This window comes from Falco rusticolus, chromosome 1, assembly GCF_015220075.1.
Source record: "Falco rusticolus isolate bFalRus1 chromosome 1, bFalRus1.pri, whole genome shotgun sequence".
Taxonomy (NCBI): Eukaryota; Metazoa; Chordata; class Aves; order Falconiformes; family Falconidae; genus Falco; species Falco rusticolus.
Window position 1 is genome coordinate 53,868,005 of NC_051187.1, and position 23,031 is coordinate 53,891,035.

Here is a 23,031-nt window from a genome sequence, read left to right on the forward strand (position 1 = left end):
AACTTGGTAAAGACGTGAGGTTTATTATTCCTCCTTCAGTTTTCTAGTGATGATGCTGAAAAGCAGATGGGAGCTCCCTTCCATAACCTATTCAGTTTCTTGAATTTCTGTATATATTTTCATCTCTGCAAACCATGAATATGCTAGGTAATCAGTATCTTGGGTTGTCATTGTGCAATATCTTAGTGACTTACAAAATACTAGTAGGCCTAATTGTAGGTATTGCACAGCCAGTTTGTAGGGAAGTGTGCTTCTGAAAAGTTAAATAGCTATATTTATAAAGATGGATAAAAATAATTGGAGTTTGGGTGTTTCTCAGGGTAGAAGAACATGAAGTAAAATGTTGAGCAATTAATTTTAAAGCATGAATTTGAAAAAGTTTAGCATTTAGAAGGTTGAACGTCTCTGGGGTGCAGCATTTCTCTGAAAGGGAGACAAAGATGGATTTATATGTCTCTATGGAGAATGCTGCACGTGCGCTACCAGGCAACTGTGTGACTGGGGGCTGTAATTCAGGAAAGCCAATGTGTGCCCTGCTCCCTGCAGCCAGCTGTGGGTGGGCAGCATCCCACTGGAGACACTTGCCAAGCTGCAGCAGCAGCCTGCCTGTTAACCACCTGTAGTGCCGGCTTCAGTTTATTCAACCCCTGCTTGAAAGAACCAGGCAGAGTACAAAAGGTGTCCAAGTCCTGTCGGAAGTTTTGCCCTGAGGCCACCATGATTTCCTCTGTCAGAACAATGGTTTCAAGCTTTTCCCTTGGGAAGGGTCTCTCTAGGATAATCTCCTGGCACATAAACTGCAAGAGGTGGTAAAAAAAAAATTAATCACAGCTGGTTTTACAGCTGGGTTTATCATTGTCTTTTAGTTTGGTGTCGTTAGGATTCATCTAATTTCTGAATGAAAGCCAAAGTGTCTCCAATAACCCGTTTCAGGAATTAGCATGCCAAATCATTCACAAGCCTCAGAATTAAACCACAAAAATGGCAATGGTGGAGATGCCCATCAGCGTTACAACTAACAAGTGTGTTAGTGTCTCTTTCCTTGCCTATCTCTACAATAAGGCTGCAGTTTTACAGCCATTTCCACCGTTTTCTATCCTTCTTCTGCCTGAAGGATACCCTTTTTGCTTGTCTTGCATCCATTTTTGCTTGTTAAGTAGTCACTTCTGTGTAGACAGCTGCTGATTCAGCAGGATTTCCTTATTTATGACGTATGTTTTGTATTATTTATGACTTTTATGTTCCAGGCAAAGACGGTAAAGAGGTGCTAGACTTAACAAGTGAGTTGACAGTGGTGATGAGTCTTTTAGATGGCAAAGGAGGAAACTCTCCTTTTTTTAGGATCAACAGTGTTTTGAGGAATTGTTAAAGTTGTAATGGGGCTCTGGTGTGGAGCGAGTGTCATGGGTTACCTGTCAAATGTACTCAACAGTGCAGAAGGATGTTTCTGTGACACTGAAGTTGCAGACACATTTTTTTTTTTTCATAGTAGAAGCCAGTCTTAAACTACCTTGTCATCTTCAACCGCTGAGCTGCTACTTCATGTCAGAGGGTGTCCTCCTAACATTTTTTTTTAGTCTACAACAGCACGTTCATGCAGTATATTTCCACTGCTCTAAAATCTGTTGCCCAAAAAGACGTGTCTACTAAGCCTTTAAGGAGTCTAACGTGTACCTTAAATGCCTCCATTTGTGCTATACACATGTCTTTAAATATGTTTTAGCATTTGAATGTAACAGAATACAAGATCTCACTTTGTGCTTCACTGGGCTTGTGCATGCTACGTATAGCAAATCCATCAGTGTGTCAGTTCAGCACAGCTACTGCTGATACCAAAAGCCTACAAATGCAACAGCTGTTACTTATTAAACTGAGCGTTCATATATATTCTCTCAACTGTGAATCTTTTTTTTTTTTTATCCCTTACCCAGAGAAAGATTGTAAATACATCAGTTATTAACCCTGTGAATTTAAAGACAAAAAAAATTAAGGTTATGAACTTGCTTTTTGGCCTCATGGTGTGTTCAAGTTCTTGCCTGTTGCACGGGCAAGGCAATGTTGTGCGTGTGCAATACGTGTAAACTAAAAATAGCTCAAGGATTTTTACTTTACGAAGTTGGCACAATCTGTAATTCTGTGACAGAACCCAGTGAAATATCCATAATGCACATGTGCTGTAAATTTGTTTTTCTTCAGTGGAGGAAAAGAATACAAGGCTCCTAATATGTCACCTCATGGGTTTCTACATTGCACAATATATGTATTTGTAGTTATTTTGGCTGTATTTTGCAATGTTGTTGAGTTAATTTCCTGGTTTTGTGATCCTTTCAGTTTGCAAATAACCTTCATTAGTAATTACTACTCTATGAAGATTATTTTTAAAAAAATGAAAATAGTTGTTTTCAGTTTCCCAACAGCAAATGTCCATTATATAGATACTGTTACACTGTATGAAAATTTTGTAATGGTAACTTCCCCATTCTTGAACAGCCTCTGGAAATAAGAAATGAAAAATTTTCTTGCTGCCAATATAATGAGTGGCTACTTACCCCCTACTTGAATTGTGATTAAATGCAGTTTTCTTCATGCATGTTTTTAAATATCTAAAAGAGTTCTACTAACCCTTAAAATATAAAACTGCTTTAAACTGCTCTAAAGAGGCAATACAAGATACTGTGTGCCTGTTGTTTAATGAATAAAGAAACTTACAGCTCTTAAAACACTAAATAATTTGTTGAAACAGTGCCCCATAGAATAAAATTGCATTTAATTCAGTCACTTTTAGATTGATGATTTTTATTGAGATCTACAAGTATAATCTGACTATATGAGTGTTTGCCTACTCGCCAAGGGAAAAAAAAAGGTATTGAAAAAGTCTGGGAGTGTACCAAATTTACAGTAAGGATCCTGCTTTAACCTGTATCATGTCAACACTTAATTATTTTAAATTGAATTTGTGAAGGGATTTAGTTGTCTGTATTGACTTTTGATGGAAATTACTCAAGTATCTAGTTCTTCAAAAGCAGCTTGAAAACGTAAATGCCACAGCATTGTTCTGGGGTGATCGCCCCACCATCAGTGATGACAGAGTAGTGGCTTCTGCTCTGTTGCACTGAGGTGCTGGGATGTCGCTCCACATCTCTGTTTCACAGATGCTCTTGTCCTAGTAAGAAATCAATTTTATTTTTTCCTCCCTTGTTTCTGAACAGTGATTCCCTGGAGACCACCCACCCTGCTGCAGTTACAGCCCCCTCCGTGAGGAGCATGCCTGCCTGCCAAGAAAACGCTGCTCCCACCAGTGCCACCCCGGCCGCCCCCCTCAAGCCAGGGGGACCCCCCGGTGCTGCCAAGTACTCGGGCTGGCAGCCTGCAAACCAAGCAGGTAACTCCCAGTGAGGCTTTTTCTCGTTTGTTTAAAGACCTTTGGATAGCTCAGGAGAACAGACTGCACCTTGGGTGTAAAAAACCAACAGCCTTCAGATGTCTATTTGTGTGTTTTGAGTACTGACCACTTTTTCTTCTCTCCTTTTCCAAACAAACGGATTTAGCAGTTTTAGTAACCCAGTAGCCCTATGTAAGCAGCTTCATAGATATATCTGATTTTGCAAACAAGAAAAATCAGATGTCTCTCATGTCTATTAAAAGCATATATACCCATCAAATATATATATATGTACACACACACACCTCACAGTTTCAACTTGGTGCTTCCCATGTGACTAAATTCAACAGAGCATATTCCATACTATTTCAGGGGTAGGAATATAACAGACATATGTTTTCCAAGTGATCTTTTCTGAAGCAGATGTTAATTAAAAAAAAAAAAAAAAGGAAAAAGGGGTTAGAACATTGGAGCGGTTATATTTTTGACATTTGTAGATTTTATTGGAGCTGGGTGCCAGAGTATTGCATAGATATGTGATCTATTGTGATATGGAGATTTGTTTAAAGGTGGGTTATTTCAAGGACAATTTACATAGCTGCTACCGTTTATTGCAGTTTGGTAATTCTTATCCCTCGAAACCCACACCAAAATGCCTTGTGTCTGGAAGGCCTGCTATTTTGATTACGAACATTGTTATGTTATAACCATACCTGTATTAAAATGTGTGATGTGTGTAAGTGTGCACCTGTTTTTTTTAATATTACATGCAGTAATTTGGGGTAATCTTTTTAAAGTAGCTTCTTTCTTAAACTGAGTAAGTCCTTGATGCTGAACTGGAGTAGTAATTTCAAAGGCTCTAGGAAATCTGTATTAATAAGGAAGCTTCAACTGCAAATTCTTCTGGAAGAATGAGATTAATATTCTCCTTTCTCTTTCTGACAAGATCTAAGATGCTAAATACTTTTGTTGTTGTTGTTGTTCTACTATTAAGGATTTTCCCACTTTAAAAGTATATCCAATCCAGAAAAGGAACTACAGAGGCTCTGGCATAAAAATAAAGATAAAACATATGGGGTTAATGCTGTGTGTTTTATGCAATGCCTTTAGCACATGTGGCTAAATTACTGTTGGGCTTGGTAACAAATATATGTTTTGTTGTCGACATGCAGTTCTGCTAGCGAGCCTCAAGGTGGCGATACGCTGTCACGTCTATCCTCATCAAATACCCAGTACATTCCTAAGCACAACATAAAGACTTATTTAAATTTAGGTTATTCTAGCATTGTTCTGCTACTTTAAGTTACTTTTCATTCGAGGGGAAAAAAAAATAATCAATCGACTCTTTTTAAAGTTACATTTTTGGTGACGTGTGTCCTTAAGGCAAATGTTTGGGGGCAGTATGATAGTCCTGCATTTTTTGTAAGCAACTGATTGTGCTCAGTGTTTGACATAACTCTCTTGCTGTCTCACCAAGTGATAAATTGATTTTATTTGCACAGAAGTCACTTGTCAGCTTGGGGTTTCAGTAGTGCCACACCCATTTTCAGTATGTTGGTAGGTGTTCACTGCTAAATCCTACCGCATTACGATTAGTTGTAGTATTAGTACAAGTCTAATGTTTGAAATAGACTTCTTTTTTTTTGGTTAATGACGAACACGCAAAGGATAAAAATTTAAAAGGATTAGTTAAATTACACTTGATTCTGTACTTCTCTGAAAATCTGTGCTTATGCTCTTGGATAATGTGAAAGTATCTTTTTTCACATTAGAGGTACCAATTAGGTAAGTGGTGGGGAAAGCCAGCCAGAGAGTTTTCAGTTGTTATGTTCCAGAGTGGCTTACAAAAAACTTGTGAAATTTATACTGATAGAGAAGCTGGTGGAAGGCAATGGTTGTGAGGATGCCAGCTCTGTGCTGCCTTGCTGTAAGGTCCTGAGGTGCACTGCTCAACTTCCAAAGAAGCAAAGTCATTATCTGCTCCAGGAATATTGAGAGAGCCAGAAATAAAAACGGTAGAAGAAAGAGACACTGAAAACCCAAAGTTTCCTAAAACACAAAAGTGCAGGGAAGAAAACGCAGCAGTGCAGATGGCAGCTGCCTGAGAATTCACAGGGGCAGGAGAAGGTGTGATGTCCCAGGTGCCGGAGGAGCCTCAGCCTTTGCATCTTAGGAGCATGAGGAGTCACGCACTGCCACGGGAAGCCGGTCTGTGCTTGTCCCCTGTATGTGGAGCTGCTTGCTGAAACAGAGAGGAAAACCGGACTGTTTGGAGATGTCAAAATGCTCTTGGGCTTTGTTCATCTTTTACATTATCTGACTTCATCAGTCTGAAGGCACCTTCATCTTGCCTGCAAATGAGTGAAGAAGTGACATACCTGATGCTCCTGCTAGCCTGATTTCTGAGTTGAAAGGAAGCGTTTAATGATTCCATTGAAATTCCAGGAGTAGCCGATGGGCCGGAGACTTGTCCTCAGGTTATCTGACAGGTTTCACTGCAGTTGTGCCCTGTAAACCTGCTCTAGGCTCACCTCCGGTTTGATGTGCCACGCATTGCCCATGTTGTTCAAGGGGTCAGTAATGCAAAACTAGCAGATGGGAGCACGACCCATGCAAGTCATGCATGTTGTAACCCGAGCACGGTTACAACAGAGGCGGGATCAGCCTTTTTTTCTCAGACCTAAATTTTACAAAAAAAAAAAAATCCAACGTTTTGCTGTACCTGAGCTTACTCAGGCTGAAACCAGCAGTCTGACAGGTAAAACTGTTTCAATAGTTGAGTGTGTTCATAAAATTAGTCAGATGTTGAAGAAAAACATACCCTGAAACAGTTATAGTTTGGACTTCTGTCATTAATTCTACCGTTTGTTTGCAGTCTGTGAGCATGAAGTTTTTTAAAAGTAAAATTGCCAGTGCTTCACAGGCCAAACAAAATTTGGCATCATCAGTCTCACAAGATTTTAAACAAACAAAACCCTCTTGATTTCATAGTTGAAGCCTAGCTTAGGAAATAATTAGAAGGAAGACATAATCTTATGCAAATGTGTATATCAGTATGCTATTAATAACTGAAACTTGGAGTATAACATCGAGTTGTTTCCATAGCAAAGCAGGCATGTTGCAGGATTTTGTTTGTGTCTAGGGAAGCTTTAATCTGCTGTTTGATGGCATGTCATGAATATTACTAGTGATTTTATTTATTAAGATGCTCATAAGTCATTTGGTCAGAAAGCATCATTTGTTTCTTAGCTGGAATCTCCCTTTCTTGGATAGATCACCAGAGAATACCCTTACATATTTTTATTAAAAGTAGCATGGTTCCTTTTTTGTTGATTTGGTATAGGATTTGTGGAGGTTTTGTTGTGTGTTTAGGTTTTTTGGGTGGTAGGTTTTTGTTTAGTTTTTTTTTTTTTTTTGTGGGCTTTTTTTTTTCCTTTTAAGATTGTGCAGAGATACCCAAAGATGTCAGAGGGTTTTTGTTGCAACTGAGGTATGAGCTCCGATGACCTCTATTTCACAACCTGGAAAGAAAAAGCTGTTGATGAAAAAGATGATCTAAGTTGAATGGCTGAGATAGTGAACCTGGAGATGCTTCAGGAACTGGGCGTCACTGTACAGAACTCAATTGTGATCCAAGTGATCTCGCAGTGGTAGCACCCTTGGAACTGACTTATCCTCATCTGCTGTTGGAGGGCACTCATGGAGTACCCGTGAATGCTATTTTGCTAGTCACCCTCTGTGAAGGTAACAGGTTTTATTCCCCTTTGGAATAAAATCCTGATATTAAAGGATTCCTCAGTGGTTTGGTAAAGGAAATGAGGGATGGCTGCCTCATGCTTTCTTTTAAGGCATGGGTAAGAAGCTGGATAAGCAGGATAAAAGCCTGGCTTGTCAAACAAACAAAGGAAAAAAATCTGATCTTTGGCACATGGGGTGCACAAGGGGTTGAAGATGGGGAGCAGGTGAGGTGTGCACACAGTGCAGCTGTGTCATCTACCTGGGCAGTGGTTTCCAAATAATGCATTTGCTACCAACCTGTCTTGTCTGTATTGTTGATATTTTTCAATTGTTGAAATAAGTCAAATTGTGGTTTAACGCACGTTACTGTGTGTTCAGTGTACAGGCTAGGATTCGTAATAGTTCGGACTTCATTTTTGTTGAGCTATGATGTTCTGTTCACCCACCAGAGGGAAAGGCTTTTTACAAGTTTATATTTAATTAAAAAAAAAAAAAAAAGGTACCCAGAACATCCTATCTACATGGCAGTGAGTTATTCTACTAGTTGGTAACTAAGTGTTACCCTATGCCCATGTAGCATTGCTCACCCCCAAGCAACCCCAAAGCATTTTCCAGTCTCAGTACCATGTGCAAGCACATGATGCACGCACAGGAATGGTTTTCACCCACCACTGCCATGCAGTCACTTCTTGGGTGAAATGTAACAGCTGCTTGTCAGCAGGCTGTAACACTCCACGGCATCTTGAAAGGAAGTCAACAGCACCGTGGCAAATTGAAACTGCTGGGACAGTTTAAGAAAGTATAATTACCCAGTAAATGCAGTTACACAAACTGGAGTTTGGCCAGGAGACAAACTGTTCTTGCCGAAAGCGCAACAAGATCTGTAATGGTCAGAAGAGGTCAGGACTTCCAGTGTTACATTTCTCACGTGAAATTGCCTCCTCTTTCCTTGTGTCTTCAAGATGCTGTTGGTGCCGTGGGAGCTGGAGAGGCTGGGTGCCAGGCACTGTCCTGCCACTGCCATGTCCTGCCTTCCCGTACAGGAGCTGGGCAGGCAGCATCCTGCTTTGCTTGCAGGGGTCTGGTGGGATCATGGGGTTACCACGGTGAGCTGGTACAGCTGGTGGCCAGAAGAGCTGGTTTGCTGCTTGGAGAGGAGGGTTTCATCATGATTGATGACCTACGTTCTTCCTAGGCTTGGCAGCTGAGTTACAAGGATGGGATGGGGAGGGTTTGCGATACAAGTATCTGAAGATTGCAGTTTTAAGTGACCAGTTACCCACATGTGCCAATTTCCTTATTCCCAGGGTCTCTCTCAGCCTGATACCACTGGGATATATAATCCCCTTCCAGTAGAGCTGCTTGGGAATGTCAGCATATTCTGCAGTGCTCACAACTGTCAGTTGCTTAATCCCGAGCCAGCACATGTGTTAAGCACATGCTCCCTTCAGCAAAGGGAACACACTTGGAAGCTGACTGTAAGCACAGAAAAATTGCTCCCCAGGCAACTTTGAAAAACTTTGCTATTTCCTTGCAGTTGTTTTTTTGTGTTTGGTAGACTTGCATTTACCATCTCTGGAGTTATCCTTAGTGTGCTGTCTTGCTGCATTTTTTTTTCGTTTATCCCATTCCCTGGATAATATTAGAACTTTAAAAGCAGGAGAAAATACAAGCCTGCTCATAGGTGTGATTTGACATCCTGTCCTGCATATACTGGCAGTTTGGGTCTTTGTCTCCTTCCTTGCCACTTATTCTGTAGAGATTTGCTGAGGAAAATAGGGTAAAAGTCCAGACCATTATCAGACTGGGGAGTCTGCCCAGAAGGTCAAACAGTATGAAGCTGGGGAGAGGGAGGAAGGCACCAAGATTTATTGTGCTATCGCAGAATGCTTGGTCCTGCCAGTAAGGCCTTGCTCAAGGTCCGTAAAGGGTTGGACTGCAGCACTTACTGTCCTTGTCACCTTTGTGTTTCTGTGTTTCATTTGCCATTACCCCAGCCCTTGTTTCAGTTCTGTTGATCTTATAAGACACCCTGAATGGGTAAGTTAATCTGATAGCTCATCAGCTTTTGGAATATCTTTGCATGGAAAATGCAACCAAACTATTGTGTCACCATCACCTTGTTCTGAGTTTTGTTTTTAGAGCGCTCTTATCCTAATTTGTTTCCTTTGTAGAATAGGAAATTAAAGGCAGGACTAATTATTATAGGGGTTCGAGGAGCTGCATGCCCATTGAGGACCATGGTCTGAACTTGGGGAAGAAACTGGTGTAACACTAAAAGTTGTTAAGGCTAATCCTTATATCATTGGCAAGGCCTCTACTAGAAACAGTCCCACAATATAAACAGTTCTAGTATTTTTTACTGAAAAAGGTTGTTAAAGATTGCTCCTCCATGATGCAGTCACCATTCATAAAAACAGAAATCCGTGTCCATAATACTGGTATGATTGAAAGGTCAAAACACAAAAGCTTCCTGATCCTAGTGTACGGACTGTTATTCTTATTAATTTTTCATCTGATCTAAATGATTATATCATCATGTGACAGCAAACCACAAGAACTTGTTCTTACAAGTTAAGTAATGTGAAGTCACTTAGCCAAGCAAAACCCATTGTGAAACCAGAGTAATTTGTAAGTGTCAGCTTTAATTTGTTGGTAGTATGAAATTGTAACTCCAGCAGACATGGTGAAAAAATGATGTTTCTGAAAGTTGAATGTTTATATTTAAGAAGGGGTAGATCATAGTAGTGATGCAGAAATGCATGGAATGAGGCAGAATGACCTGGTGTGCCTGAGCTACAGGGTCTGATGAACAGAAACTCGGCTTTCTCTTACAAATGTGACCTTTGACAATTTTCCTGTGATTTGGTGTTGCTAAAATCATGTGCTATCACACCAAGCTGTGCACTTAAACTAATTACATACATAAGTCAAATGCACATTCCTTTCTCTAGTCATTTAAACGGAGGTGAAGAGATTATTTGTCCCTGGTTAATTTGCACCCATCAAGTGGGGAACGTTCACTGACTTTCAAAATTAGACGCTCATCATCTTTGATTTGTTAAAAAGCAACTAGCCTGTTGTCACGGACTGACTTGCCAGATCAGTTCCTCTTCATTTGCTAGCGCCACCTCAGAACAGTGACGTGTCCTGTTTAGATGTACAGGTGTAGGACACCCAAGAATTATGCCTAATACTTGTTCAACAAACGAACCTCCGATATTTCTCTGATAAATGCATTCTTGTCACTATTCAGTGTTAAACATCAGCTCCATGAAAGTGGCAGATAATCTGTGTGTGAGCGAGACTGGACAGCTTGGCATAGCCAAGCTGTTGAGGTCAGAACAGGAGCTAAAAGCAAGGGAGGCAAGATGTTATCTGTGGAAAGCTACCAAATGGGTTTCTAAACTGTCACTCCAGAGAAACGAAACACTATTGTACAGGTCTTCATTTTTCTCTTTTTTTTTCTTGAGGCACATTTTCGGTAAAAGCGACGCCAGTTGTGCCAAATTTGTGACGGTATGTGATGTAACAAATCACAAGGAGACAGACTGAGTGAGCCAAAACCACCATACTCGTTTTAATTAAGATGCTTTACAGCTAATTTAGCCGGAGCCTTTCCAGTTGAAAGGCTGGTTGCTAGTGCAGGAACTAGCCCCTCCAGTTGCAGGGGTTGTTGAAATTGGGCCGGGGTGGCACCTGTTGTGATTTTCCACGGGGCACATACCAGTCTTCCCCGGCATTTAAAGATATGATAATGGTTTAATCCTTCCTGTTCTGCCTTTAATCAGTGGTGGGGTTTTAGCTCTGAACAAACTTCCAGGACTCCGTAAGAAACAAAATGAGAACTGCTGAACACAGGGGGTTTGGGTGCGTTTTTGTGTGTGTTTTTGGAGGGTTTGTTGTTGTTGGGTTTTTTTCTCTCATCTTGCTTGCCCTGTAGCTTTCTCCATTGAACTTCTGCAATTTCATGCGGTCCTGGGAGTGGATGGGGTGTTACATACGGCTAATGTAACAAGCTGACAGCCGAGCTTTTCAGACACGTTGCCTCATCCGGCCATCTGTTTGGTTTGGAGGGAAGGAACAGGAAGATTTCTTACTGTACAGATATATTAAGAAAAGTCAGAAAATTGGACGTATGAAGCTTTATATTTTCCATTTATAATACAGTAGTTTGATAGCAGTGTGTAAATCACCAAGTTAGAACACTTTAAAATGAAGTTCTGGCACTCCCACTGCTTAAAGTAGCATTGTTATTTATAGATATTACATGAAGTCTGATGTTATGTTTAAGTGAGCATTAAACAGTTCAGGCTGTTGTATTGTTGCTACGCACTGGAGAACCTCTGTCAAAGTGACTTTGGCACTGCCATGTATCCGCCTTTCTCCCTTTGTCTTCCAAACCTTTTGCCAGTGTTTGCGGTTATCCATGTGCTCAGCAATGGAACAGCCTATTGTTAGTCTAGCAAGGGCAAAGTCACACGGATTTTTGAAAAACAAAAAAAGCCAACTCTTTACCTTGCCTAAAACTTTGTTAAATATTAAACTGGCCGTACCGAGGAGTTTAGTGAAAGCAAACATTGAGGGTTTGCTAAACTTAAACTTAATAAAGTAGAAGGTTAATAGCCAGGTACAGAGTGTTTTCTGTTTTAGAAAAGCCAGCTATGACAATACACAGGTGCAAATCAACAGTGCCTTAGAACGTTTAATTAACGAGAGTGAAGGCGAGGTGAAGCCTGCAAAACCCCCCAGCTTGGCTACAGAGATCTTTTCATGGCTTGCAGAGGACCCAGACTTCTCTGGCACTCAGGGTAGAACAGCTCCTGATGGGGTATATAGTTCTTTATTATTCTAATATGTATTTTATTTATTTATTATATTTTTATAGAAGTATTTGCTTATTATAACTTGTAACTCTTCAGAGCATGCACGAAAGTTGCTGCGCTCTGTCCCATTTCTAGCAACAAAGGTGGTCCCCAGAAAACACGTGGTGAGATTGTGTCGTGAGGTAGCTGGAGTGGTTTCCTTTCCCATCCCCACACTGCCATCATTTGCAATTAAAAATATGCGCACACCTTGCTAGATCTTGGGTACTAGGGCACCTCCCCAGCACTCTTTGAGAACAGAGCTGCTGATGGGATCCAAAATCATGTATGTAAAAGGTAAAAAGCAAAGTATATACATAAGCCACAGGAAAACAGACTAATTGCCAAGAGTTGAGAGGTCTTTTCTTAAATTGAATGTCATAATTTGTACCTACCTTGTTATTACTGGTGTGCCCTGGTAAAAGCTTCTCATTGCAAGAAAAAACATCTGCATGTGTTTTCCCAGCTTGATGTTTTTCTTTAAATCATGTGGTTGTGTTTCAGCCTGAAAAGTTTCCAAGGGAGTAGGGAAAAGAAAGGAGCGGAGAAGAGTGCGGGAACTCTGAGTCTCTCCCCTTCCTCTCTGCTTGCAGGAAAAACATCTTGTCCAGTAAAGGAGTGTTAAACTTGATGTTTAAGTGGAAGGATAGTTGGGAGACACCAATGTTCATTCTAAACAAGAAAACAGACCTCATATTTGAAATTCTGTAGCTCTAAGAGGTGGAATATTGTTGGAAATACATACTGAGAATTCATATAGATTTTAAGTAGGTGACTAATACTGTTTGTTTGGCTTTGTTGTGGTGTTTAGTTGTTGGTTTTTTTTTTTATTCTCAAAAAAACCCAACCAAACAAAAATGCCACCACCAACAAAAAAGTGTTCAATGGCTTGCAGTGGAATTAATAAACCTTTGGTAAAATTACTAGGGTGTTAAAGGTGTGTTTGTGGCCTATGGAAAGACACAAGTGGGCAATAAAAACTGTCCTCTGTCTGGTGTTCAGATGGGAAGGAGGAAGGTAAGACTGAGGCAAATCAAGTGGTGAGAAAGAGAGGATGATCTACGGGGGGAAAAAAATCCAGCAGAACAACTGTAGAAAGTTTACAAAGAAACCAGTATAATAAATGTGGTGAAATATCTATTGCTGTACTTTAGCAGTGCATTTTCTTTAATAAGAGTATGGATCTAAGGGTGATGGAAGCAAACTAACAGCTCTTCTTTAGGATGGAAAATCTGAACTAAAAGCAACTTGAGTCCAATTAAGAAAAGGAATAGAGAGGACTAATACTGTGCAAGGTATTAGCGTGACTACCAGCAAAGAGAAAAGTACCCCTTGAGAGAATGCAGTGGGGACGAACTGTGAGCATGGGCATTACATTGGCCTTAAGAGGTGGAAGAAGTGAGTGTTTAAGAAAATACTGTATAGTCTTGCTTTTCAAGGATTTTTGAGCAGAAAGCAACCTTTTCTGACAGCATCTGCAGCAATCAATGAGATATTGTTCCCATCATAGCAGACCAAATAGTGATAGAAATTTACAAATGACAGTGGAAAAGCCTTTTAAAACTTAGGTTTTGTCCAGTATCCAAAAATATTGTGGTAAATATAGAAGTACTGAAGGCGTAGGGCTTATTTGCTGTTCCCCTATGCTGTTTGCATAGTGGCTGTGATCCCATGGGAGTCCTGTGTCACCCTGCATCTGCTGAAGGTCTGGGCATTGAACTTGAGTTCACTGATTTCAGTGGAAGTGGAGCGGGTCCATTTGCCTTTGCTGGTCCTCAGCACTAAATGCCAAGCTTGTTTTTCCTCAGGACACAGCTCTTGCTTAACAGTACTAATTTGTGTGGTTTATATTATGGTTCACTTGAAAGAGAGGTTTTGTTTTAACATAAGGTCATTAATAGACTGAAGTTGTTTCCCAAACTGACGGACTGTCTCCTTCTCTTCTTTTTTTAGTGCTTTGAGTAACTCAGAAATTACTGTTTAACAACTCTGTAGAGAAAGTTTATGTAGACAAATTCTGCTCCTGGCCAGTAGTAACTTTAAAGTTGGGTAGTTTTCAGAAGAGCATCATTCATAAAAAAAGCATTAATGAAAGTTGTAATGAGACCAAAGAAAAGGGAATGATTGTGATGTTTGTACTTTTTTTCCTTTAAGCAAACAGAAGGACATTTTTAACTATGTAGTGCAAACGAGCTAGCTGATGTGTCTGAATGGGCTTTGTCTTTCAGCAGATAACTCAAACAGAAATTAGTAATATACTAGAAGCTGTGCTGCAATTTGATTTATGGCAAAAGCAGTCTTCAAACAGATTTGGTTTTAGTGTGCATTTTTGTCTTCTCATGAAATGGGATCTGAAAACTAGAAAGCCATGTGTGATGACAGAGGAGGAAAGTGATATTAATCAAAACCACTTTTGTTCATGTCTTCAAAGCCTTTATGCCACCTTTCCCATTTTTTCCCCCCATTCCTATGTTTTCAGTTTAGCAGCCATTTATAATCTTAAATGAGCTACAGTAGCAGAGTGACTTGTTGAAGATCAAGTGCTGCTACTTTCTACTCAGGAATGCTGAATGTTTTTAAAATCAAGATGTTATTTTTTCAAGATATAGTAAATTATACATTAAATTTAATCAACAGTCTTGTATTTTAAAAAAGCAACAACAAAATAAAACAAAACCCAACAAAAATACTCTGATGAACTGGTATACTTTTTGCTACATAAAATATGGAAAGGATCCCAAAGAGTCAGTCTTGAAATGACCTGATTTGAGGAAATTTGATGAACCAACCAGTTAGGGGGAAAAAATAAAAAGCATATGACTATAAGCTTGTGGAGGAAAACATCAGGAGTATAGTCAACATGTATTCACCAAGGGGAAATCATGCCTGACCATTCTGATAGCCTTCTGTGATGGAATGACTGGCTGGGTAGATGAGGGGAGAGCAGTGGGTGTTGACTGCCTTGACCTCAGCAAGGCTTTTGACACTGTCTCCTGTAACATCCTCACAGTTAAGCCAAGGGCATGTGGGTTAGAGGAGCGGACAGTGAGGTGGATCGAGAACTGGCTGAATGGCAGAGCTCAGAGGTTGTGATCAGTGGTGCAGAGTCTGGCTGGAGAGCTGTAGCTACCGGTGTGCCCCTGGGGTCAGTGCTGGGTCCGGTCCTCTTCAACTTAGTCATCAGTGACCTGGATGAGGGGACTGAGTGCACCCTCGGCAGGTTTGCTGATGATACAAAACTGGGAGCAGTGGCTGACACACCAGAGGGCTGCGCTGCCATTCAGTGAGACCTGGACAGGCCAGAGAGCTGGGTGAAGGGGAACCTCATGAAGTTCAATAAGGGCAAGTGTAGGGTCCTGCACCTGGGGAGGAGCAACCCCATACACCAGTACAGGCTGGGGTTGACCTGCTGGAAGGCAGCTCTGCAGAGAAGGTCCTGGGAGCCCTGGTGGACAGCAAGCTGACCACGAGCCAGCAGTGTGCCTGGTGGGCAAGAGGGCCAATGCTACCATCCTGGGGTGCGTTAGGAGGAGCATGGCCAGCAGGTCGAGGGAGGCTGTCCTCCCCCTCTACTCTGCCCTGGTGAGGCCACACCTGGAGTGCTGGGTCCAGTTCTGGGCTCCTAGTTCAAGAGACAGGGAACTGCTGGGGAGGGCCCAGCGGAGGGTTATGAAGATGATCAGGGGACTGGAGCATCTCCCATATGAGGAAGGGCTGAGGGAGCTGGGCCTGTGTAGCCTGGAGAAAAGGAAACTGAGAGGGGGATCTTATCAGTGTCTACAAATGTCTTAAGGGCAAGTGTCAAGAGGATGGGGCCAGGCTCTTTTCAGTGGTGCCCATCAACAGGACAAGGGGAGACGGCACCGAGTGAAACACAGGCAGTTCCTTCTGAATATGAGGAAAAACTTCTTTACTTTGAGGGTGTCGGAGCCCTGGCACAGGCTGCCCAGAGAGGCTGTGGAGTCTCCTGCCCTGGAGACATTCAAAACCCACCTGGACGTGATCCTGTGCAACCTGCTCTGGGTGAACCTGCTTTAGCAGGGGGTTGGACTAGCTGATCTCCAGAGGTCCCTTCCACCCCCAACCATTCTGTGATTGTGTGATATTGCCTCTTCATATAAAGAAAAAGTAAGCAAAATTAGGTAGTGTGCCCATGTCAGTGGATTAATACAAAATATAATAAAAAAGTACTGGTGTTAAACAGGATTTCTTTTCCAGTTGTGTCACCTTAGTCTATAAATATACAAATGGGGAGGGGAGGCAGTCTGTCAGCAAAATAACTGTTTTCAGTTGTGTAGTGTGTGGCTATCTTACTTCTGAAAAGAACAAGAGATTGGCATTTCTGTTGAATTTTTCTGTGTATTCACTGTTGCTTAAATTTATCTTCTCCGTAAAATAGTATACCATTTCCATTTCAGCAGGGAATGCGATGTTTTACCTGAAAGGTATTTGCAACTTTTCTGTAGGTTGAATGCTGATCAGCATTATCAGGAGATAATGATAATTTCTCTTCTTTCCCCTGGAAGATGATATGAAAGATGAGAGAGGAAGACTAGTACAAATATTAACAGCTCCACAAACTAGTCTTTTGTGCAAAGCTACATACTGACGCCCTGACCTTATGTTGGCGAGCTGCATCATTGCTGTGCTGTTCTACATCTGTGTCGTTGCTTGGTTGTTTCTTGAGTTTCCACTTGGATTTTAATTTCGCTTTTTTATTTACAAGGTTTAGTATGGCTGTAGTAAAGCCAAGACACTGAGTAAATGCTCGCTATTTCTCTTGTCTGTGGTTACAAACAAAAGGCTGTGGAAATGTGGTGGGTTTGGGTTTTTTTTAGTATACTTGAAAAATAATTCTCTGCTTGACAGTAATAACTGCTCCCATAAACTCATGTTGCTGTAGCTTGTACGTTACCAAGGTACATATATCAACAGCATGGAAAGAAAAGCAGAGGACTCTTTATTTTCTCATTACCCTTGGCAACAGTATCATCTGTGCCTTTCATTTTTGTAAACGCATTTTTCGTACTCCATAAAAGCTTATGTCTATTCCACAACTCTAAAAACCTGGGCACAAATTGAAGTGTGTGGATGTATACATTTCTGAAAACGTCAGGTTTTTATGTGTGTCATAACTTTTATAAAAAGGATGTGAACGTGACCTTTGGAGTACTTCAGATTGGCACTATCTAGTGATCTAGTGTTTAAATTCAATTTAGAAATATGTTTTCCTTATACAGTAATGTATTTTAAGTTCCTGTACAGGTTGTGTGGAATGTGTACTCCTGTTTAATCTGTTAGTAATGACATATGATCTGTTACACTCACTTTAAAAGTGTTTTGAATAGGTATGTCATATTCTTCTGTCTCTGTTCATATACTTGATATTCTTGGCTTCAGTGTTTGTATCTAAAGCAAAATAATGCTTTCACAGGTTGTATATTTTCACCTAACTTCTTCAGTATGTTGAAGTTTGTCCGCTGCTTCTACAAGTTAGCCAAACCCATTCGGTGTTATTTCACAGACATTTCATAAAGGAGGTGGGACTTACTTGATGGGGGAGGAGGGGAAAAGAAGCATTTCTTAACTTGTTCCTTTAAGTAGGCATATACTCTGGACAGAGATGTTAGACAAATGTTGCTGGTTGCTTGTATTTCAAGGTAGTTTACTTGGTACTGAAAGATGGTCTTCCAAATTCTTTTGTCATGCTTTCCCCAGCTCCTGCCAGTGGATGGACATCAAACAGTGTTAAACCACCTGGAACAACTGTCCCAAGTGAAAAACTTGCAGCAGCACCTCAGCTAAACGAGCAAGACACGTTGGTTCAGAGGGCAGAGCATATTCCAGCAGGGAAGCGGACTCCCATGTGTGCGCACTGCGATCAAGTTATTAGGTTTGTATCTATTTGCCGGGTGTAAACTTAGCTGTGTAAAAAAACTGGCTGCATGGCCAGGCCCAAAGGGTTGTGGTGAATGGAGTTAAATCCAGTTGGTGGCCGGTCACAAGTGGTGTTCCCCAGGGCTCAGTATCAGGGCCAGTCCTGTTTAATATCTTTATCAGTGATCTGGAAAAGGGGATCGAGTGGCCATCAGTAAGTTTGCGGAGGACACCAAGTTGGGTGGGAATGTTGTTCTACTTGAGAGAGGGAAGGCGCTACAGAGGGATATAAAAAGGTTGGATCGATGGGCTGAGGCCAGTTGCATGAGATTCACCAGGGAGAAGTGCCGGGTCCTGCACTTGGGTCACAACAACCCCCCACAACACTACAGGCTTGGGGAGAGTGGCTGGAAAGCTGCCTGGTGGGAAAGGACCTGGGGGTGCTGCCTGGTGGCCAGATGAACATGAGCCAGCAGTGTGCCCAGGTGGCCAAGGAGGCCAATAGAATCCTGGCTTGTATCAGAAACAGTGTGGCCATCAGGACCAGGGGAGTGATCGTCCCCCCGTACTCAGGACTGATGAGGCTGCACCTCAGATCCTGTGTTCAGTGTTGGGCCCTTCACTGCAAGAAAGACACTGAGGTGCTGGGGCATGTCCAGAGAAGGGCAATAAAGCTCATGAAGGGTCTGGAGCTCAGGTCTTGTCAGGAGTGGCTGAGGGAACTACGATTGTTTAGCCTAGAAAAAGGAGGCTGAGGGGGGACCTTATTGCTCTCTACAACTACCTCAAAGAAGACTGTAGGCAGGTGGCTGTTGGTCTCTTCTGCCAAGTAATGAGCAATAGAACAAGAGGCAATGGTCTCAAGTTGCACCAGGGGAGGTTTAGTTTGGATATTAGAAAAAATTTCTTCACCAAAAGGGTTGTCAAGCTTTGGAAGAGGTTGAGTCACCATCCCTGGAGGTATTTAAAGGATGTGTAGATGTGGTGCTGAGGTACATGGTTTAGTGGTAGGCTTGGCATACTAAGTTAATGGTTGGACTTGATGATCGTAAAGGTCTTTTTGAACCTGAATGATTCTGTGATTCTGTTCATCCTGCAGGCTCTCTGACAACGGGGCTTTGTTTTGCTTTTGTGGGTTTTGATTCCTTAGTCACCAGTGTTTTAGGGCTTAATTTCAATAATGCAGAACACTGTCTTCATGCACGTTTTTCATAATAAAACTGAGGATGGGAGTACTGGTGGAGGAAGAACATTGTGAACTGCATATAGTCACAGCCTTACAACCTGTTTTAGAGAGAACCAGAAAGCTGGATGGAGTAGAGCAAAAGTAAAACCAAAGAAAAGTAAGCAACTTAATTTTCACTTACACACCCCTTCCAATAAAACTGAGAAGATTTAGCTAGTTGGAAACCGATCAGAGAGTATAGAATTATAAAACTAACTTGTCACAAATTTTGATTTATAAACCAGAATTTCTAATTAAGAAGAAGAAAAAATAGCAGGCTCCATCTGTATAGGAAAAGCAAGGAACGGAGATTTAACAATTGCTAGGACTAGGTTAATAATAATTTCCTGCAATGTTAGATTTCAAGCTCTTTTGTGGGCTCTCTGGACTCTGGGTGTTGTAGCTAAGTGTCCTTGACACTTGTATGACATGTGTAGAAAATCAACACAAACACGAGTTTGCCAAATGAGATTAGGTTAAATTCTTCTGAGCCCCTAAGATATCCTTTCGTTATCCAGAATTTCATATGGAGGAAGAATTTGCATTGTTCCGTCAGTGATTTCTGACAGTTAGTCATTATTGTCTCATCTAGGGAACCGTAATAACTTTTCATGTCAGTGTGCAAATCATCCTGACTTTCATCTACCTTGCATTTTATTTCTTCCCTAAAATAGAGATTTCCTGGGATTATTGGAAGTGATGTACTTCTTTTAAAATGTCTTTTGTTCACCCATTAGTGTTGTTGAACTACAGAGGAAATGTAATGCATTGTAATGTTTCCTTTTTTATTCATTTATGTACCGTCTTTTCAATGAAAAAGATAGGAGAGCCTGCACCATGTTTCACCATGGTTAAAGAAAGAGACTCGAGTAGAAAACATGAGTCCTGAGAAATGAGGAGCTCTATGAACTGTATAAATTTCATTCAGTATAATAGAAAATTGGCTTTTTCACCAGGGCTTTTTGCAGCCTCTTGAGCCCTGGCTTGGATTCTGCATCAGAAGATGCAGCTAACTCAAATCACTTGATCTCTAGAGTTCAACTGAGTTGAGCTTGTTTACTTTGATTAGATTTTTGTTCTTATAGTTCACTACCAGTTCACTTAACATGGGGTTAATTTTAGAGGACTCTTTACTAACTGATCTGTGATATTTTTGAGAAGTTTTTCCTACTCCCATTGTATATGGGAAATAAAAATAAATTATCTGAATCCCCTTGAAACAATAGAAAAAACTTACATGAATTCCCAGCATAGGTGCACACCCTTTCTACTCCAGATTTTTTGCTTCACCGTAACATGAAAGATTAATATCAGAAAGGTCTACGTGCTTTTGGGATGAGATTCATCTGATTTGTTGAAAAGTTTGGCCTGCATATTCGTTTTGTCTGTCTTTAGTATTCTGATCTTTTTATTCCCTGGGCTTTGGATTTGTGTCTAGTAAATAACATGTGAACAACCATGAACTTTCCTTTTTGTTATCATTTCAGTTTAAGATTAAAGCTGAGCATAGCTAATCCAATATATGCTGCATCTTTCACGCAAGAAACTTCAGTGCCTTTTACAGTACCTGTGGTTTAGCAGGGTTCGCTGATGCTCTGTGCCATGGGGTTTCACAGCACGGTCTGCAGATTGCTTTTGAGCAGCCAACCTCTCCTCTCAGCCCTTAAAGCACTTGCTGCTACTTCGGTTCTCCCGCTTTGATCACTGTTAAAGAAAGAGATGAACTGCCGCCCTCTAAGTAGGGGAGTGTATTGGTCCACAGAGCAGCCTTTGCTGCTTAGTGGATGCGTGAGGGGAAACTGCAGAGCCCTGCTTGACAGTGCTTAAGCCATTGTCCCCCATTGTAAATGACACCTCTTCATGAATAGTAACTGATACCCACCTCTAACTTTGCAATTTGCTGGTGGTGCTTAAATCCTTATATTTCTTCATATGTTAAATGCCACCTCAATTATTAAAATCAAGCATTGTTTCATTTGAGGATGAGTTGATGTGCATTAATCAATGGCAAGTATGCCTTGTGTTCACAGCATACAGTGGATTTGAAAGACTGCAATGGTATTTTGAATGCAAGTTTTCAGCATAATTACAGTTTATGCCCTTAGTGGTAGCACTACCTGTGAAAAGGTAGGAGAAGGATCAAGTGACATTGCATTGTGCATCTGTTTTGAAGCCAAAATGCGTTGTGGAGTTGGTTACTTTACACTCAGGCATAGAATAACCATGGCTAGTTCAGCCAAAACCATTTCTTAGAGACATCTTATAACTTTTTAATATATCTTTAATTATTCATACAGTGATTGTCTGAAGATTCCATTTTTCCCAAAGCTTCATTAAGTAAGCTTCTCTTTCTGTGTCTGAAAGAACCAAAGCTGGAGGCAAACTAAATTTCCCATGATCTACTTGCTGTGCGGGTCTGACAAACTTCTGACGTTTCCTGATGAAGACTTCTGGTTCCCAGGCAGTCTTACCAAGTGCTACAGTGCAGAGTGGGTTCTTTCTTTGAAGCTCAGATGTGTTTTCCCTGGATTGCTATTGAGAACATACTCTTTGGTATGTCTGCTTGTGAATGATGATTTGGTTTTGTCGCCTTTTCTTACAGCTTAATTGGTTTTAAAGACAAAAGGAAAAAAGTACAAACGTTGTTTCCCTTCAGCATCTCCTGTACAGAAATTATATATTGTGGCATTTCCAACAGAGGAGAAAAAGGAACTTCCCAGAGTGTAGACTGCTTGGCCTACTTAGCAGATGTGGAAATTGTTTTGATCTCTTTACCACCAAATTTCAGTTCTGGCTTGCTATCTTAATAAAAGGCACATGAGAAGCTAGATTATAGGCTTACTAATGCATTATGACCATACTGATTACGTTATATTTAGCTTGTAGTAAAGGTAGTGAAATTGGGATTCTATTCCCTTTACGTTACTTGTGCTTCCAATTTGCCCATATATCATGGCTACATATAGAACCCAGATGTTTCAGGTGGCTACCAAATTTGTGTAACTGGTAATCATTTGGGCATAAGATTCTGCAAATACTGTTGTAAATACATCAGAATTCCTTGGAAAATAATAGATTACTACTGTTTGCCTCAGTCTGTGGGTTTGGTTCACATGGTCTAGGTGGTGATGCCAGAAATCTGTTCAGAAATACTTAACATGTCAAAGCAGCCCAGGCTAGAGGCACCTTCATAGCCAACTGTTGCCACTTGAATCATCCCGTATCTTTGGAGGGAAGGAACATGCTTTTTTAGCACCCCCCTTAAAAATGTTTTAGTTGACAGAGGCATAGGGTAGGGGTGGGGGTGAGGGGGCATATTGTTTTTTGTTTTTAAATGCGGAAGGAAGGATGAAGCCACCTGCAGCCACCTTCCTAGCATTTCATGCCCATCGGGTTGCATGGGCGTGCAGCCCCCTTACTGAAATCAGGGCTTTAAACTCCTTTCCAAAAGAATACAGCGCATAAATACCTTTCATTACTGAAAGTTACTGTTTTGATCACAAAACTATGCAGAGACCAGGAACGCCTCCAAGCTCTGAACATCACGTTTTAGTGTATTTCACATGGCAGGTGTTTGGAATTTTTTGTGGTTTGGGTTCCCTCCTGCCGCCCCCCCCCCCCCCCCCCCCCCCTTTGTTCTATGTGCTTTGGGGCAGCTTTTAAGTTGCTGGTATCATTAAGCTGCAGCATCAGCTTGACATGTTTAAATTACGGCCTGATTAAAAGGAAAATTGTATTTAGAAAGTGTTCTTCTTGACACGTGTGCACAGGGAACCAGCCCTGCTAATGGAACACCTCGGAGATGTTGTGCAGGGCATGGCCACAGCTGTCTGGGGACTTTGGGAAAGAAACGGTGTAGATGCACTCTCAGGCTGTTCCCCATCCGTCTGGGTTCCTGTGTGCTGTCCTGAATGGCTAACCTCAACATGTCAGAGCTGTAAACT

The 23,031-nt window shown here is 41.2% G+C and overlaps 1 protein-coding gene and 2 long non-coding RNA genes across 6 annotated transcripts in view; 1 reads left to right on the top strand and 2 right to left on the bottom strand.

The window, feature by feature from the left end:
* PDLIM5 (PDZ and LIM domain 5) overlaps positions 1–23,031 on the top strand; it is a 132,948-nt gene that overhangs the window by 98,852 nt on the left and 11,065 nt on the right. For all 4 annotated transcript variants that reach the window (XM_037379591.1, XM_037379581.1, XM_037379600.1 and 1 more), the window contains 2 exons: positions 3,210–3,382; positions 17,704–17,878. In XM_037379591.1, the coding sequence (XP_037235488.1) occupies positions 3,210–3,382; positions 17,704–17,878 (348 nt within the window). The remainder of the gene's footprint in view (positions 1–3,209; positions 3,383–17,703; positions 17,879–23,031) is intronic.
* Positions 3,619–6,220, bottom strand: LOC119144360. Its single transcript, XR_005103100.1, has 2 exons — positions 5,761–6,220; positions 3,619–5,624 (listed from the first exon to the last, which is right to left on the bottom strand). It is a non-coding gene; the product is annotated as an uncharacterized LOC119144360 (long non-coding RNA).
* Positions 10,673–12,788, bottom strand: LOC119144365. Its single transcript, XR_005103103.1, has 2 exons — positions 12,381–12,788; positions 10,673–11,181 (listed from the first exon to the last, which is right to left on the bottom strand). It is a non-coding gene; the product is annotated as an uncharacterized LOC119144365 (long non-coding RNA).